Source organism: Poecilia reticulata, linkage group LG20, assembly GCF_000633615.1.
Source record: "Poecilia reticulata strain Guanapo linkage group LG20, Guppy_female_1.0+MT, whole genome shotgun sequence".
Lineage (NCBI taxonomy): Eukaryota > Metazoa > Chordata > Actinopteri > Cyprinodontiformes > Poeciliidae > Poecilia > Poecilia reticulata.
This window is the reverse complement of record NC_024350.1, coordinates 18,720,937-18,735,933: the sequence shown is the minus strand read 5'-3', so window position 1 is coordinate 18,735,933 and position 14,997 is coordinate 18,720,937. Positions and strand designations below refer to the sequence as shown.

The 14,997-nt window shown below is 40.1% G+C and overlaps 1 protein-coding gene across 1 annotated transcript in view; it reads right to left on the bottom strand.

Moving 5' to 3' along the window:
* Positions 1-14,043, bottom strand: part of LOC103456932 (protein NLRC3-like) — a 20,424-nt gene extending 6,381 nt beyond the window's left edge. The window contains exons 1-6 of the mRNA XM_017301775.1: positions 14,039-14,043; positions 13,907-13,966; positions 11,135-11,281; positions 10,384-10,497; positions 7,833-8,068; positions 1,330-3,094 (exon numbers count right to left, since the gene is read on the bottom strand). Coding sequence (XP_017157264.1) covers positions 1,330-3,094; positions 7,833-8,068; positions 10,384-10,497; positions 11,135-11,262 — 2,243 coding nt within the window. The 5' untranslated portion in view covers positions 11,263-11,281; positions 13,907-13,966; positions 14,039-14,043. The remainder of the gene's footprint in view (positions 1-1,329; positions 3,095-7,832; positions 8,069-10,383; positions 10,498-11,134; positions 11,282-13,906; positions 13,967-14,038) is intronic.
* Positions 14,044-14,997: the final 954 nt, after the last annotated feature.

Genomic DNA, 14,997 nt, shown 5'->3' with positions numbered 1-14,997 from the left:
TACTGATTAAATAACATAAAAGTCAAGCAGTTCCCTAAAAGTTCAACAGATGGCAGCAATGTACCATGCAAAACAAAACACCCACAGTTTACAGGACACACTTCCTGCTAAAGAGCCCCCTGGTGGTTGACAAAAAATCCACATATAAACCGGAAAATACAATATTTGAAAAAAAAAATCTGAATGTTCTCTGGTATTGTTCAGGGGGCCGGACCAAATGTGGAGGCGGGCCGTAGTTTGGGGACCACTGGTTTAGATGATTGAAATAATCCAAAGAATGAGTAATCAGACTAAAGTTACTTCTAAGTGTTTTGGGGAGCGACGGCCATTTCTATGAGACAGTAGCAGCAGCGACAGAAACGCAATGGAGGGAGATGCACATTTTGTTGCTGGAAAATCAGGATCTATAGAGTTTTTGTCGCCAAGCCTGATTATTATAAGTGACTATAGGCTTGTTTTTTCTAAAGTCACTCACAAATTTAATGAGTCGCTGGTTGCGGTTTTTAGGGTTTGTTTTTGAACGTGAAGTTCTTCATTTGGGTTTAGAAATAAGCAGAGACACATAATAAACCCCAGAATTTGTCTGACATCCAGTTAGTTTCAGTCAGACTATCCCTGTCCATCATGTCCCAGATGATCCGTCCTGCTGTGTCTTTGTTAATGTCAAGTTAATATATTTGCTGTGAATGACGATGAGCTTCACATTGCGCTCCAGAAAACTGCAAATATCGAGACTAATATGAACAGCAATGAACGTGAAAATAGCCATGAATGAACGAGTCTGTAAAGTTGTGCAACTAAACACCATTATAATCATTAATATTAAGATAAGTGTCACAAATCTGTGCAGAAGGTGATCTGAGCTATGGAGCAGCAGGAAAAGCTCTGTGCGCTGCACTATGTCAGCAAACACAGGGCCGTAACACAGAACCTGGAGGCTGGGGCAGGGAGGGGGGGCTAAAATACTATTTAGAGTTTACAGACAACAGAGGAACACACAAAGATTACTACAGATTATTTGTGTTGTTGTAACCATTAAACAATTTGCCCTTCAGTTCAACCTTATAAGTGGAAACAAATTGTTGATGTTGCTATTATAAAATAACTTGCAATAAAGTTTTGGCAAAGCTTAATATAATTTTCAAAGGTGGTGGAGCGTTGTTGTTAGCAGCTGCTGAAAGTAACTAAAAAGTTACTTTTAATGTAACTTAGTTACTTTCCAAATCAGGTGATCAGTAATCTACCTAAGTTACTGTTTCAAGGAGTAATCAATAATCTGATTAAAGTTATACTTTCAAAGTAACTATGCCATCAGTGATCTGGACTCACCGAGCCTTTCTGCAGTTCCTCACAGCTGGAACCAGTCTCTGTCGCCCCGATTCTGATGTGTTGTACTTCTCCAGGTCCAACTCATCCAGAACCTCTGACATTTGTAGCATGAAGGCCAGAGCTGAACACTGGATCTCTGACAGTTTATTCCCTGATTTCAGGAGCTGTTGGATCTCCTGAAAAACTGAGAGGTCATTCATCTCCACCAGACAATGGAAGATGTTGATGCTTCTGTCAGGAGAGATTCTATCAGAGTTCATCTCCTTCAGATTGTTGATGATTCTCTGGATGGTTTCTGGACTGATCTCTGTCTGACCCAGCAGGCCTCCTAACAGACTCTGGTTGGACTCCAGAGTGAGACCATGAAGGAAKCGAACAAACAGGTCCAGGTGGCCATTTTTACTGCTGAAGGATTTAGACATAACTCTGTTCATGAAATCATCCAGAGGTGTTTCATTGTATTTTTCTCCCAAGAACTTCTCCACCACCTCTGTATTCCTGGTGGTGAAACAGTGGAACATGTAAACTGCAGCCAGAAACTCCTGGATGCTCAGATGAACAAAGCAGTAAACTGGTTTCTGGAAGATCACACTCTCTCTTTTGAAGAACTCTGTACAAACTCCTGAGTACACCGAGGCCTCTGTGACATCCAGACCACACTGCTCCAGGTCTTCTTGGTAGAACATGATGTTTCCTTTCTCCAGATGTTCAAACGCCAGCCTCCCCAGCTTCAGAAGAACTTCCCTGTCAGCCTTCATCAGCTCCTGTGGACTTGTCTCATGTCCTCCATGGTACTTGTTCTTCTTCCTTTTTGTCTGGACCAGCAGGAAGTATGAGTACATGTCAGTCATGGTCTTGGGCAGCTCTCCTCTCTGCTCTGAGGTCAACATGTTCTCCAGAACCGTAGCAGTGATCCAGCAGAAGACTGGGATTCCACACATAATGTGGAGGCTCCTGGAGGTCTGGATGTGGGAGATGATTCTGCTGGACAGCTCTTCATCACTGAACCTCCTCCTGAAGTACTCCTCCTTCTGGGCGTCGGTGAAGCCTCGTACTTCTGTTACCCTGGAAACAAATAAAGGAGGGATCTGATTGGCTGCTGCAGGTCTGGTAGTTATCCAGATGAGAGCCGAGGGAAGCAGGTTCCCCTTGATGAGGTTTGTCAGCAGAACATTGACTGATGACTTCTGTGTGACGTCAGAAACCAACTGCCTGGTGTTGAAGACCAGTGAAAGTCTGCTTTCATCCAAGCCATCAAAGATGAAGAGCAGTTTGCAGACAGCCAGCTGCTCTGCTGGGAGCTTCTGGAGTGTTGGATGGAAAACATGGAGCAGTGAGAGAAGACTGTGCTGCTCATCTCTGATCAGGTTCAGCTCCCTGAATGACAGCAGAACCACCACACTGACATCCTGGTTCTCCAAGCCCTCGGCCCAGTCCAGAGTGAACTTCTGCACTGAGAAGGTTTTTCCAACACCAGCGACGCCTTTGGTCAGAACCACTCTGATGGCTCCATGTTTGTCAGAGAAGGATTTAAAGATGTCATGGCACCTGATTGGAGAGCCATGGAGCTTCTGGATCTTGGAAGCTCTCTCCAGCTGCTTCACCTCATGTTGGGTATTAACCTCTTCACTCTGACCCTCTAGATCAGTGTAGATCCTGTTGAGGAGGGTTCTACTACCTGTTTCATCACTTCCTTCAGTCACACATTCACATCTCCTCCTCAGACTGATTTTATGTTCCTTTAGAACCTCCTGCAGACCAACATCTGTGGAAACAAAGAAGAAAAAACACAAATAAAATAAAAACCACCATCTGAAGCAGAATTTGATCCATCATCATAAACAGAAAATTGTCCAATTATCAAACATCACATTTCTGCCTTTGTTTTGTGACCAAATCTGTTTAATGTCAGTATTAAATTTATACATCAGATCAGATGAGTAAATCCTGACAGAAACACATCCATTAAATGATTTAAGCAACATAAACTCTTCTGCATCATGTCACCATGTCTTTATTTCATTTCTATCTGACTTTCTCCCACAAACAGCAGCTTCAGAAGAAAGAGAGGAAGAAAGATGTTTCCTACCAGCATTTTCCAGCATAAATAAAGAACATCTAGAGAAAAACCTTTAATCTGGCAGAGAAACAGCTCATTGTATCTGGCAGTGTTCACATTTAAAATGGCATTTCTCTGTCAGAGACAGGATTGGATGGTTTTAAAGAACAATTGTAGTTTGAAAATGACATGGGACAACAGATTATTAGAATTATTACAGGGTTTCCCCCAGTGTATTATAGGCCTGGTGGGCCGCCAGGCTATATATACATGCCACCCTGCCAGGTTAAGCCTTGTGTGTTTTTGTTTTAATAGAAAGAAAAAGAAAAAGCTTTTTTTTTTTTTTTATAAGCTGGAATGCAAGCATCTCTTCTGCGTTGAGCATTTCACTGGCAGGGCAGAATTATTCCTGAAAGAAAGATGAGCTTATAGTTTTTATAGTTGATGCATTGAACAGGAATCTCGGACCAATCACACTGCTGGTGCCTCTCCATGTTTGCTGCTTCGTGCGTGCTGTCACAGCTTCATCTCTGTAGTTTACCTCGGCGCGAATTGTCCATTGTCTAGAAAAGTCAAGATCATCCCACTTCCCCATGCTGGAGATTTTAGTTTAATAGTGACAATAAATAAAGTTATCTTTGAAATTAATTACACAGGTGACATCAAACCCAACAGTAGAATCAGACGGTACTACAATTAATCTGGTTGTGTGTGTTGTTATTGTGTCTTGCATACTTTGCTTTAATTCTTCTTTTTTCTATCTGATCATAAAAAAATCATAGTCAGATAGAGAGTTTCGTGAAACAGGAAGGGCAGGTTTCCTGAAGAAAGAGGAAGTAAGCTTCCATCCTGTAAAAGTATAAAAATAGTTTAGACTTTTCCTTAAGGTTTAAAGAATGAAATCTAAACTTTTTGAGTAATATAAGAGTAGTGTTAATTAGAAGTCAAGGTAGTTAAATATAGAAAGTCTTAATCATATATGCCAATTTATTTGACATGTGATCTGATTTCATCTGACATGTATTTCAGGTATTTTGATTTTGTGTGACACATGTTATGGGTCTAAGTAATCATGCAGTGTCGATATTTCAGTGGAAAAATTTTTAGTAATCAAATGTTAATTTTGGGGTTTTGGAAAAATAAATCAGATTGGAGTATTGGATTACAAAAAGAGGCTTTTTGGGGGAGACAGGCTGACTGTTGAGAAGCAGAGTAAGAATGTTAAAAAGAGGAATTATGAACAGATGTTTGCGGAGGAGCGGAAAAAGACAGGAGAAGTGAAAGTGGTAGGTGTTTTCCAAAGGCTAAGAGGTCACGTAGGAACCACCCATGTGGACAGTTGAGTTAGCACGTATACTATCCACATACACACACAGGTAAACGAAAGAGATATAAACTCTAAGAAGGGGAAGTAAAGGGTTCTTTGTTCCTGGTGTCGGAGTGTAGCTAACAAGACGCAGAAGGATCAAAAGCAGAGGACGGCGCCCTGGAAACCACGGACAGGCTAAAGGCTCCGCACCACCTGAAAGGGACAAGACCCGTGTACAGTTCCAGGATTCATGATTCGACCGCTGCCCTGCTCTCTGCCCAAAGACCCCAACTCTGCTGCAATGGACTTGGTGAATCGACAAAGGTCACTAATTGACTGGGATCTAAGAGTCTGAAGGATAACGGACTGGATCTGCTTTGTTCCATTTTAAGGGGATTTTCGTCTCTCGCCAAGACAAGATTCTGACCAAGAACGTCGAAATTTCTGTTGCCAAGGGACATTACATGTGCTGAGTATGAGTACGACTGCTCCCCAAAGCCTCTTAGAAAATCTAGTAATAGGATAAGGAAGGGATAGATAATGGGGTTGTAATCCGATCTCTAAAAATTGTTAATTGTAATTGATATATCTTTTGAAATAACCTGCTGTCACTTAACCCTGCTAACGCTACTAATAAAAAAAATATAAAAAATGTTGTTGATAATTGTCGACATTGAAATTAATTCTGAGTCCGGAATTACTACTGTTGCTTCTGATCATTGTAAAGTCTATGCATATGGTTCTAGAAAAATGGTGGCTCCATAGGTTTCTTTGGCGATGAGCAAATAATCACCCGGGGGTTCAAGCCGAGCCACTAAAATTGATCTAGTCTACAAGTGCTTGTTATTATAAGGGAGAGAGCTGCCATTAACAAAAGTGATTATTGGGGTTACCATGAGAGCTACTGGGTTAATTGTCTTAATAACTGAAAAGGGTGATAACTTTTGGATTGTAGGCAGTCAGAGACTAGACGAATCCTCCTGCCGCCAGCTTAAATAGAATGTTTCTAGATAATCCATGGAGTAAAAGCTCTAGGAACTAGAGACTTTCCCGACCAATTAACTGGAGAGCTGGTCAATAGTCTGTCCGTGAGATTTGAGAGGGTTATGGTGGGGCTGGTTATTGCGCAATAACAGACACCATATAGGCTTATTTATGTGGACATTTGTATCAATCCCCGGTGAGGATCCATGTTTCTTTGTAGAATTCATCAAGGTAGGAGTCAAGTTTAAATCCACTGTGTTTGCTCTGCTTGGGCAGCTCAGTGTGAACTGCAAATGTCCTCATTGAGCTGCACTCAGTGTTCACAGGTAAACATTTAGAGGTGAGCAAGCAGTGAGAATATTTCTTTATGAACAAAGTATTATGTGCGACGTGTGTGTTTACGTCTCAACATGCTGACTCTGTATGCATGGATAAAGTTTGAGATCCCGGTTAACCGGGGCGTTAATGGACGGATGGTTCAGCCAGAGGAAGAGCTTCCCACTCACTTAGTGACTAGCGAAGCACGCTGGTTCATTTTTATTTTATTTTTTGTGGTGACACAAAGCATATCAAATTCTTTGCCTACTTAAAGTCAGGTAGAGTTGATGCGCGGAGACCAGAACAACTCGTCCTATACAGCTAAGGCAACCAAAACAGTTTCTGTGGCACTTATTAAAAACTCAACAGACATGAAATAAAAGAGCTACTAAAGCCACATAAATTAAATCTCCTGTTCATTTGTCCCTCTACATTCAGCAGCAGAGATGAGTTGTGCAGCGGGTCGAGCTCATCATGCAGGGCCGGTCCAATGCTTTGAGGCTTTGAGCAGAATTTGATTTAGGGCCCCCTCTTTCTGCAAACATCAGCACCACTAACAGCATTTCACCATAGATTTAGTGAAATCTGGGAGAGGGGGATAGTTTAAGTGACTGAGCAGTGAAATGTAATTGTAGTTTACTAAGATGCATAATGAACAGCTAAAACTCAAAGATTAAACTGAGAGCATCGGATTGTATCTGTAGCAACAAAGTAACTATGAAGATTGTTCTTTGAACTTTTACAAAGTAAACTTGCCAGCTYCTTAAAATCTTAAATTTAAATGTGAAACCATTTGTAATCTTATAATTTATTTATGCTGAAACTATTAAGTCAAACTTGGCAGCATCAATATTCTCTTAGTTCTTTTATGCCTTGGGCCGGTTCTAAATGTGATCGGCATTACATCATATTTTTAGATCCACTGACTGATGACTAAATTTGGATTTAACAGAAGTGCAAATAAATTATATTTATTTTAATAGTTTTTTTTTGTAAAGTTCTATAGTTGTGGGTTTAAGTATTGTCAACAATGTCTTCCAGAAACATAATTACCCAGTAATATTTTACATTTCCTGTCAACATCTTTTAATACAAAACCCCKGTGGACTGCCTTGGTGATATGACCACCATGGTGAGCAAGTTTTCTGGGGGAAACCCTGAATTACATGTTACATGTAAAAACATATAAACTGTGATCTGTGCTATATTATCAGAGTAAATCAAAGTTTCTGTCTCAGACTTTCCTTCCCTCTTTCTGTAATAGCAGCAGGTTGCTCTTTCCACCTTCTTGCCTCCATGAACTGCAGGAGCCAAATATGTGATATATTTCCTCTTTGCTCACTAGGTGGCGCTGTAGGCTCAATAATCTGAGTCAGGGGGCAACAGGTAGCAGGCAGGTGTTGAACTCAGAAGAGCAGCAAGTTTTTTGAGCGCTGTGTGAATCACTGTTGTTGTTTCCTTTTGGAGTTTTTGATTCTGTGCTCTTCATCTAGTCAGAGTTTAATAATGTGGTGAATTTCTATAAAGATCCTGGGACTGATTTTCACACACCATAATAGGAGCAACATTAGCTGTATAGCATGTCACTAGTGCAGAACTAGGCTGCCTAGTTCATGCATCAAAATGACCATTAGATTTAATAAGATGTTCAATTTTGATACAATTAGCACAAAAAGCTGAAAACACAGTCACTTTAAAGCAAGACTATTTACACCAGCTGGAAATACACATATTTAGTTGACAGGAAGATTTATAAAACCTTAAATGGTTTTAGACGTTGAATTGGTCCAACAGACGACAGAAGAAGCTCTGATTGGACGTTTTCAGTCTCACCTGGAGCACAGCTGCTCTGATTGGCTGTCAGCAGTCCAGCTCCTGTTCTAGGTCTTTCTCCACACTGGGGGCAGGAGGAGGGTCCAGATGGAGTAGACTGGTCCCAGTAGAACCTGATGCATTGTCTGCAGAACCAGTGTCCACAGCTGGTAGAGACCGGATCCACCAGAACCTCCTGACACAAAGCACAGCAGGACGGCTGTTCCTCCTCACCAACGTTGCTCCTCTTCCTCCCTCTGTGAAGACATTTCATCACTGAAATAGTTCACTAACAACAGGCTGGAGCCGTCCTGGTACCAGAAGCTGAGTCAGAACAGAACCTCAGAACATTGATGATCTCTGGTTTGAAGTGTTTCATTATATCTGGTGTTATGATGGATCTTTCTCTGGTTGTATTTGTCCGTCTGAAATCTTTATTCTGTCAGAGTAGAAAACTGTTTCCTTCAGAGGCTCAGAGACCAAAATCTGATTCTGATCTGGATTCCAGTGTAGAAACATGGATCATTATTTAATGGTGGAGCACCAGTAAACAGGATTCAGGTCCAGTTTGCATTTAGGAACTTTATAAAGAGCCTTGAACTGTGACAGAGCATTATTTGGACATGTTAGCAGAACAACAACAAGTTATTTAAATTTGTCTGGTTTTTTGATAAATCTGACTTCATGATGATTCTTTGGACTTTTGTTCTGTTTTCACTTTGCGGTTTTATTGTCCTAATTAATTGATTATAGTTGTAGTTTAAGATTATTTTTAAAAAAACTCAGGAATTCAAAACTGAAAGTCTTCTTGTGCCGACCCCACATCACTCTGAGTGAAACTCCTTTGTTTTCTGTTGGTGAGGAAAGGCCTTTTAAAATCCAAAAGTAGATTAAAGGATTTCTCAAAAATGTATGAAATAATAAAAGTAAAAATTCAGAAATGTTTTTAATGAGGGAATAAAATAACAGTTTGTCTGGAATATAATGACATTTTCTGGGATTTAATATTTGAGCCGTTTTGGAGATTGTTTAACTTACAGTATTAGCAAAATATCAGAGTTTTATTAAACTTTATTCTCTCCCATCTTAACTGTTATTGTTCCCACAGACACCAGGGGCCTCATGTTTAAAGCGAATGCACAAAAAAATGTGAGGCGCCATATTTTACACACAAGTCGGCATGTAGAAAAATAAACATGAATGAAAATTTATGTAAATATACACAAACATTTGACTGAAAATGTGCAGCAGCCACACAAACTTTTTCTGTGAACAATATCAAACTATTAAGAGTTAAAACTCACTAAATACTGAAATCTGACGACATTCAGTTATTTAGACCAAGAATCATCAAACCCGATGAGTTTTCATGATTTTAATATTTTATTGTTTAAAGGATGAAACCGAACTGCATTTATCCTCAGACAATAACCTAACAGACACACAAAATAAAAATAAAAAAATGTGAAAACCTCACTAGAACGTAAATAATATTTTTCCTCAGTTTTTGTCTCATAAAGATGTAACGCATTTGTCTAAATGCATCTATTTAGTAATTTCATTCTCATCCCACTCAAAGGACTCTGACTTTGTAAGGATTTGGTTCTTTCTGTGTTTATTTAGGTTTCTGTTTTCTGTGGAGTCTCTGTGTTTCCCCCCTTGATTAGTTGCACCTGTTTCTTTTTTCCCCTGATTGTCTCCCTGTACTTTAACCCCCTGTGTTCATGGTTCCTTGTCTAATCTGTCTGGTCAAACCGTCTTGTTATCTTCAGTTGTTTGCATTTCCAGTTGCTACTAGTTGTGAGCATTAGCCTTCTGCTCATCTGTGCTGCCTGGATTATTGTGTTTTTGGATCCTTAAATCATCACTTCTTCATTCCAACCTCAGCGTTTTCCTCACCACCTCTTCACTGCATATCATGACCGACTGTCGTTAAATTAAACGCTCTGCTGTTCAAACAGCTACTGGCACTTAGATCTCTTTATCTTATTTTACTTTATAATTTCTTCTTTAAAAATGTTTATTTTTTGTGAAGTGACCTTATGTACCCTGAAAGCACATTTTAAATAAAAATATATAATTATAATAAATACTTATACTGATAAAAACAAAGACGTTGCCATGGTTACTACATGTGGTGGCAGACGTCTGGGTATTTATACTAAATTTACATTAATATGTATTTATGGAGCTGCTTTATTTCCTATAAATTGTGATTTATAAAGTAAAGGTGAGCAGGTTTATACGTTCGGTTTTATACAGCCACATTATATTGAGCGCTGCACTTTTCTAAATGTGTCCATGTTGGAGTGAAAACTGCTCTTTTATACATGAGGCTCCAGACCTCAGTGGAACATGGAAGCTGCTAGAGATTCATTAAGACACAAAGGAAACTATTTAGTTTTTCCTCCAGTTTGTTCTGTTCTCTCAAAGATCACAACTGAAACAAGAACTAAAATGATTTAAAATAATGTTTTGGTCTCCATGAATCAGTTTCTAAGCTGAAATCAAAGTTTAAATCCTGGTTGGTCTCTGCAGAGTCACATGAATCAGTTAGAAACTGATTTCTTACTCTGATGGTTCTGGTTCAGTACTGAAGTATGGATTGTGATCCTTGGACCGGTCACTCCTCATAGAGGGACAGACGGATCCTGCAGGTTCTGCTCTGAGTCTGAGGTTCTGATCTCTGAAACACAAAATGTTATTCAAATCAATTACTGAGAAACTCTGAGATAAAAACACTGAAGAAGATCTGAAGACAATCTGCTGCAGAGAAGCAGAAGGTTTAAAGTTCTGGATCATCAACCTGGATCACATGGGCCCAGTGTTCCCAGTAAAGACGTTTCCCTCTTTCGGTGGGTTTAGAGAAGCGCTTCTCAATTCCAGTCCCCAGACCCCCTGCTCTGCATGTTTTTGATCTGTCTCTATTCCAGAACTGCTGATTCAAATGATTGCATGATCATCAAGTACTGCAGAAGCCCGTTAATCACCCAGAGATACAATTCAGGTGTGGCAGAAGGAAAATACCTAAAACATGCAGGACAGGGGGGCGGTGAGGACCGGAACTGAGAAACGCTGGTATAGAGACAATCTCTAAATTTAAAGTTCTGGTTGTTTTTGTTTCCATGGATCTTTTCCATCCATCTCTGACTCACTGAAGCCTCATTAAAACTCCTCTGATTGGCTGACATTCCTCATGTCTACTCAGCTTTAAGTTGGCAGAAAAATTACGTTTTTTTGTATTTATATGCTGAACATAAACAAGTTAATATTAAATAAATCTGTATGGAGTCACATGGATCAGTTAGAAACTGATTTCTTACTTCCTGTCTGAGGGTCCAGGTTCAGTACTGAAGTATGGATTGTGATCTTTGGACCGGTCACTCCTCATAGAGGGACAGACGGATCCTGGAGGTTCTGCTCTGTCTTCCTTTAGGTCCAAATCTTCCATCTTCTGGATTTCAGTGAGTCTGAAAGAGAAACCAGAACCAGTCAGTTCCAAGTGATCCAGTCAGCAAAAAGTTGATCCCATCATGTGTTCAGAGGATCAGAGGAACCTGATCCAGCAGGAACCATCTGGGTTTGAATTGTTCTGTCCTTCACTTCTTCATGACCTTCTGATGTCTGCCGGCTGATCCAGAACCTTCTGGAGAACTTCTGACTTTATAAACAACCTTTAAAATCTGAAACTTGAACTGGAATCATGTTCCAGGTCTGCAGAAACATCCAGAGCGAGGTCAGATGTAGTGAATGAAGGAGTGAACATTTCCTATGAAGTGGTGATGTGTTGGTCCTGAACAGATGGGCTCAGTTAAAGCAGCKGTTCTGAAACCTTTGGGGTCCAGACCTCCTTTAGACGGGCTGCCAGTCCTCCTGCTGAGAGTCGGTTCAGTCAGAGAGGCAGGAATATGTGGAAGGAATATTTTCCAGATGGACCAACAATCAGAGAGATTCAGGATCAGGTGATCCATGGAGATCATGATGATCTGATGACTCTCAGCTTCCAGCAGATCTGTTCAGGTTTCCAGCAGCGCTTAGAGACAAAGAGTTTCTCACTGCTGCCAGGAGAAACAAGACGTCCAACTGGAAAAGAAACAACTCAGAGAGGAGGAAGAGAGAGAAATCTGTTGAGTTTAAATCTGGTTTGACTCCACAGATCAGAGAAACATCAGTTTCTGATGAACCCCAGACTGCAGAGGAAGTAGAGATGTGTCACATTTTAGGATTTAAATACTCAGGTAAACCAGTTTAACAGGATGGAGTATTATGGACACACTATGTAAATAAAACATAATACGAGAATATAGTCAGAATATTACAACTTTATAACTTCATTCTCGTAAAATTATGAATTTCTTCCAAAAAATAACATTTTATTTTTAACTTATTATGGTTTTAATACTCTGTGGTTGTTTAAAGTGTTTTTGTTCTGGTTTTTCCTACTAAGATAAAACCAGTTCTGCTCTTTAAAAGACTCATTAAGTTCTTATTTAGTTTATATTCATGATCATTATTGCACACAAACAGATCACCTCCAGGTGTTAGTGCTGCCTAAAGGTGGGATCATGTGGGATCCTGCAGATCTCTCAGTCCCAGTAACTAAGTTGTGGCACTTTGTTAAATATTTCGCTCATTAAATATAAATGTGTTTCCTCATGTAACAACAATTTATAATCGGCAACAATTCACAATGAAGTCTTCATTTCAATTAATTTAATTTAATTTCCTTGATCAGCCCTTAAATTAAAATAAATCCAGTAAAGCTCGAGTCCTACATGGACCCATGACAGACGGTCTTCTATCCATCCCACCGAGAGGCGAAGCGCAGATCGATGATCTACGGTTACAATCCAGGTGGAGCTGGTGGAGTGTGTAGGGAGACAACACCAGATTCCTGGGCATCCAGGTCACCTCGGACCTGACCTGGTCACTGAACACCTCTGTTCTGATGAGGAAGGCCCAACAAAGACTCTTCTTCCTCAGGAAGTTGCAAAGTGCTGGACTTCCTGCTCAGCGGCACCAGAACGTCTACAGAGCCGTGATGAAGAGCATCCTCTGTCTCAGCAGGACTGGGTGAGACGACAAGAACCCAGGACAAAAAGGACTTGGCCCAGGTAGTGAAAACGGTCCAGTGGATCGTGGGATCAGTTACCGAACCTGGACCTGATATCTACTGGCCGACTGCAGAGGAAGGCCAGTTGTGTTGCTGCTGATGATCCACCCACCCAGGACACAAACTGTTGGTACCGTCTGGAAACGCTGCAGGTACAGAAAGTGAACAACCACTTTATGGATAAAGATCTGTTTTTTCCCCAACAGCTGAGAATCAATCTGTCCACCTTCCATTCTCTCTGCCCCCTGCAGACACACCCACAGCCTCACGCTGCCCCCTAAGGGCTGATTAAGACTTTATTKATTCATCTATTGATCACTGAGGCACCACTCCAGTTTCATTATGTTCTAGAAACATAATAATAAAAACCTTATGTCTTAAAACCACAAGTTATTTCTGTCCTCCGTCTCAAAATGGAGCCTGATCTGAAGAACAAAGTTAGTTTCAGTTTCTATTTCACTCAGTAACATGACCTGTGAGTTTTCATCACTAACAGAAGCGTCTAAAATCCTAATTTGATTTGTGAAATAAATATTTACAGTTAGTAGTTCAGATAGATTTTAACAATAAAGTTTAAAAACTTTCAGTATTTCTATATTAAAAGGTTCTGTAGCCAGAGGAGTTCAACCACATTTCCCATGATCCTCTAGTGGCTCAACAAACCTGTTGATCAACATTGAGATCATAACGTCCAACAGGCCGCTCSCTGTCTRACAGGCGTCAAAACTTAAAKACGTTTATTTCCAGAGGAAAAGTGACAAACTTTCTATTCAGAGCATTAAATGACAGCAGAGCAATAATAAATGTGACATTAAACCACTTTTACACAAACAGAGATTATATTTAAACAACAGAAGTTGCTGGTCTGATTAGTTCAAACTGTGACTGAAAGGTTCGGTCTGTTCTCGCTTCTCTGACCCGGAAGCAGAGAAAAGCCTGAAAACGGGTCAGAACCAGTTTTATATAAAGTGTGTGTACTCACTGGACCTGCTGCTGAGACGTCTGGGTCACAAAACGGAGACCAAAACTGATAGAAAACTTTCTGTTTCTCTATCAGCTCCCTGTGTTCATGCGCAGGTGATCTGCTTGATACAGGTGAGGAGGAGGAGCTCACCTGCTGATGTACACTGTAAAAAAGGATCTGTACATGTTAAAGTAATTTTTTTATTCCAACAGTTACAGACTGTAACAAAACATTATAATAAAGTAGAAAATACATGGAATTACCAAAACTCAAGACATATGAATTTCATATAATTTTTTTCAGTCATTAAAAATAGAAAACACAGAAATTTATTGTGAAAATATTAGAAGTTGTAAAACTAATTGGAAAAATGTTGTAATATTATCAGCAGTTAATTATTCTAAAATTAACGGTGTTAATTGGACAAAAATACTAATTTTGCTGATTTATATCTCTGACGTAAAACCATAAATTAGACTGAAAAAATAATTTTAGAGAAAAGATAGCTGGTATGACATTTTGGTTTATTTATAATGTCGTTTATATATCAAATTTAAATCTCAAAGGATGCATCCACACGTCGGTCCTTCTGACCAACACCGGCAGGAAGGAGGTGAAGTGTCTTACTGACCCAAACGACGAGGGCGGGTCGACCAGAACCGACCTGATGATCCACCGATTCTCAGGCGAACTCCCACCGCCGACGCCACCGTCGTTTGTAACGTGTTGTAGAAACCAAGAGGCAGCAGGACAACGAGGCGTCAGACAGTTTTCATGACGTCATTGTGTTGAACGGCAGGTTTAATGCAGTTTCTGTTCTCTGCCGTTTCTGATCCTCAGCACACGAAACACGTTACACACAGTTGGTGGTGGTAATAAAAAACTGTACATTTTATACATGAGCTAAATTATGGAAAATCAGTTCATATGTTAAATGTTTTTTATCCATTTTATTGGTGACGTACAGACAGGAGGAGCTGCTCCCATATAATGGTAACCAGTGAAGTTAGAGGTTCATCAATCCAGGTGAGGCTCGACTCGCTGCTGCCTCACCGGCTTCACTTCAGCATTTGAATGGAAAAATGAGAAAATTCGACGACTTTGAAGAA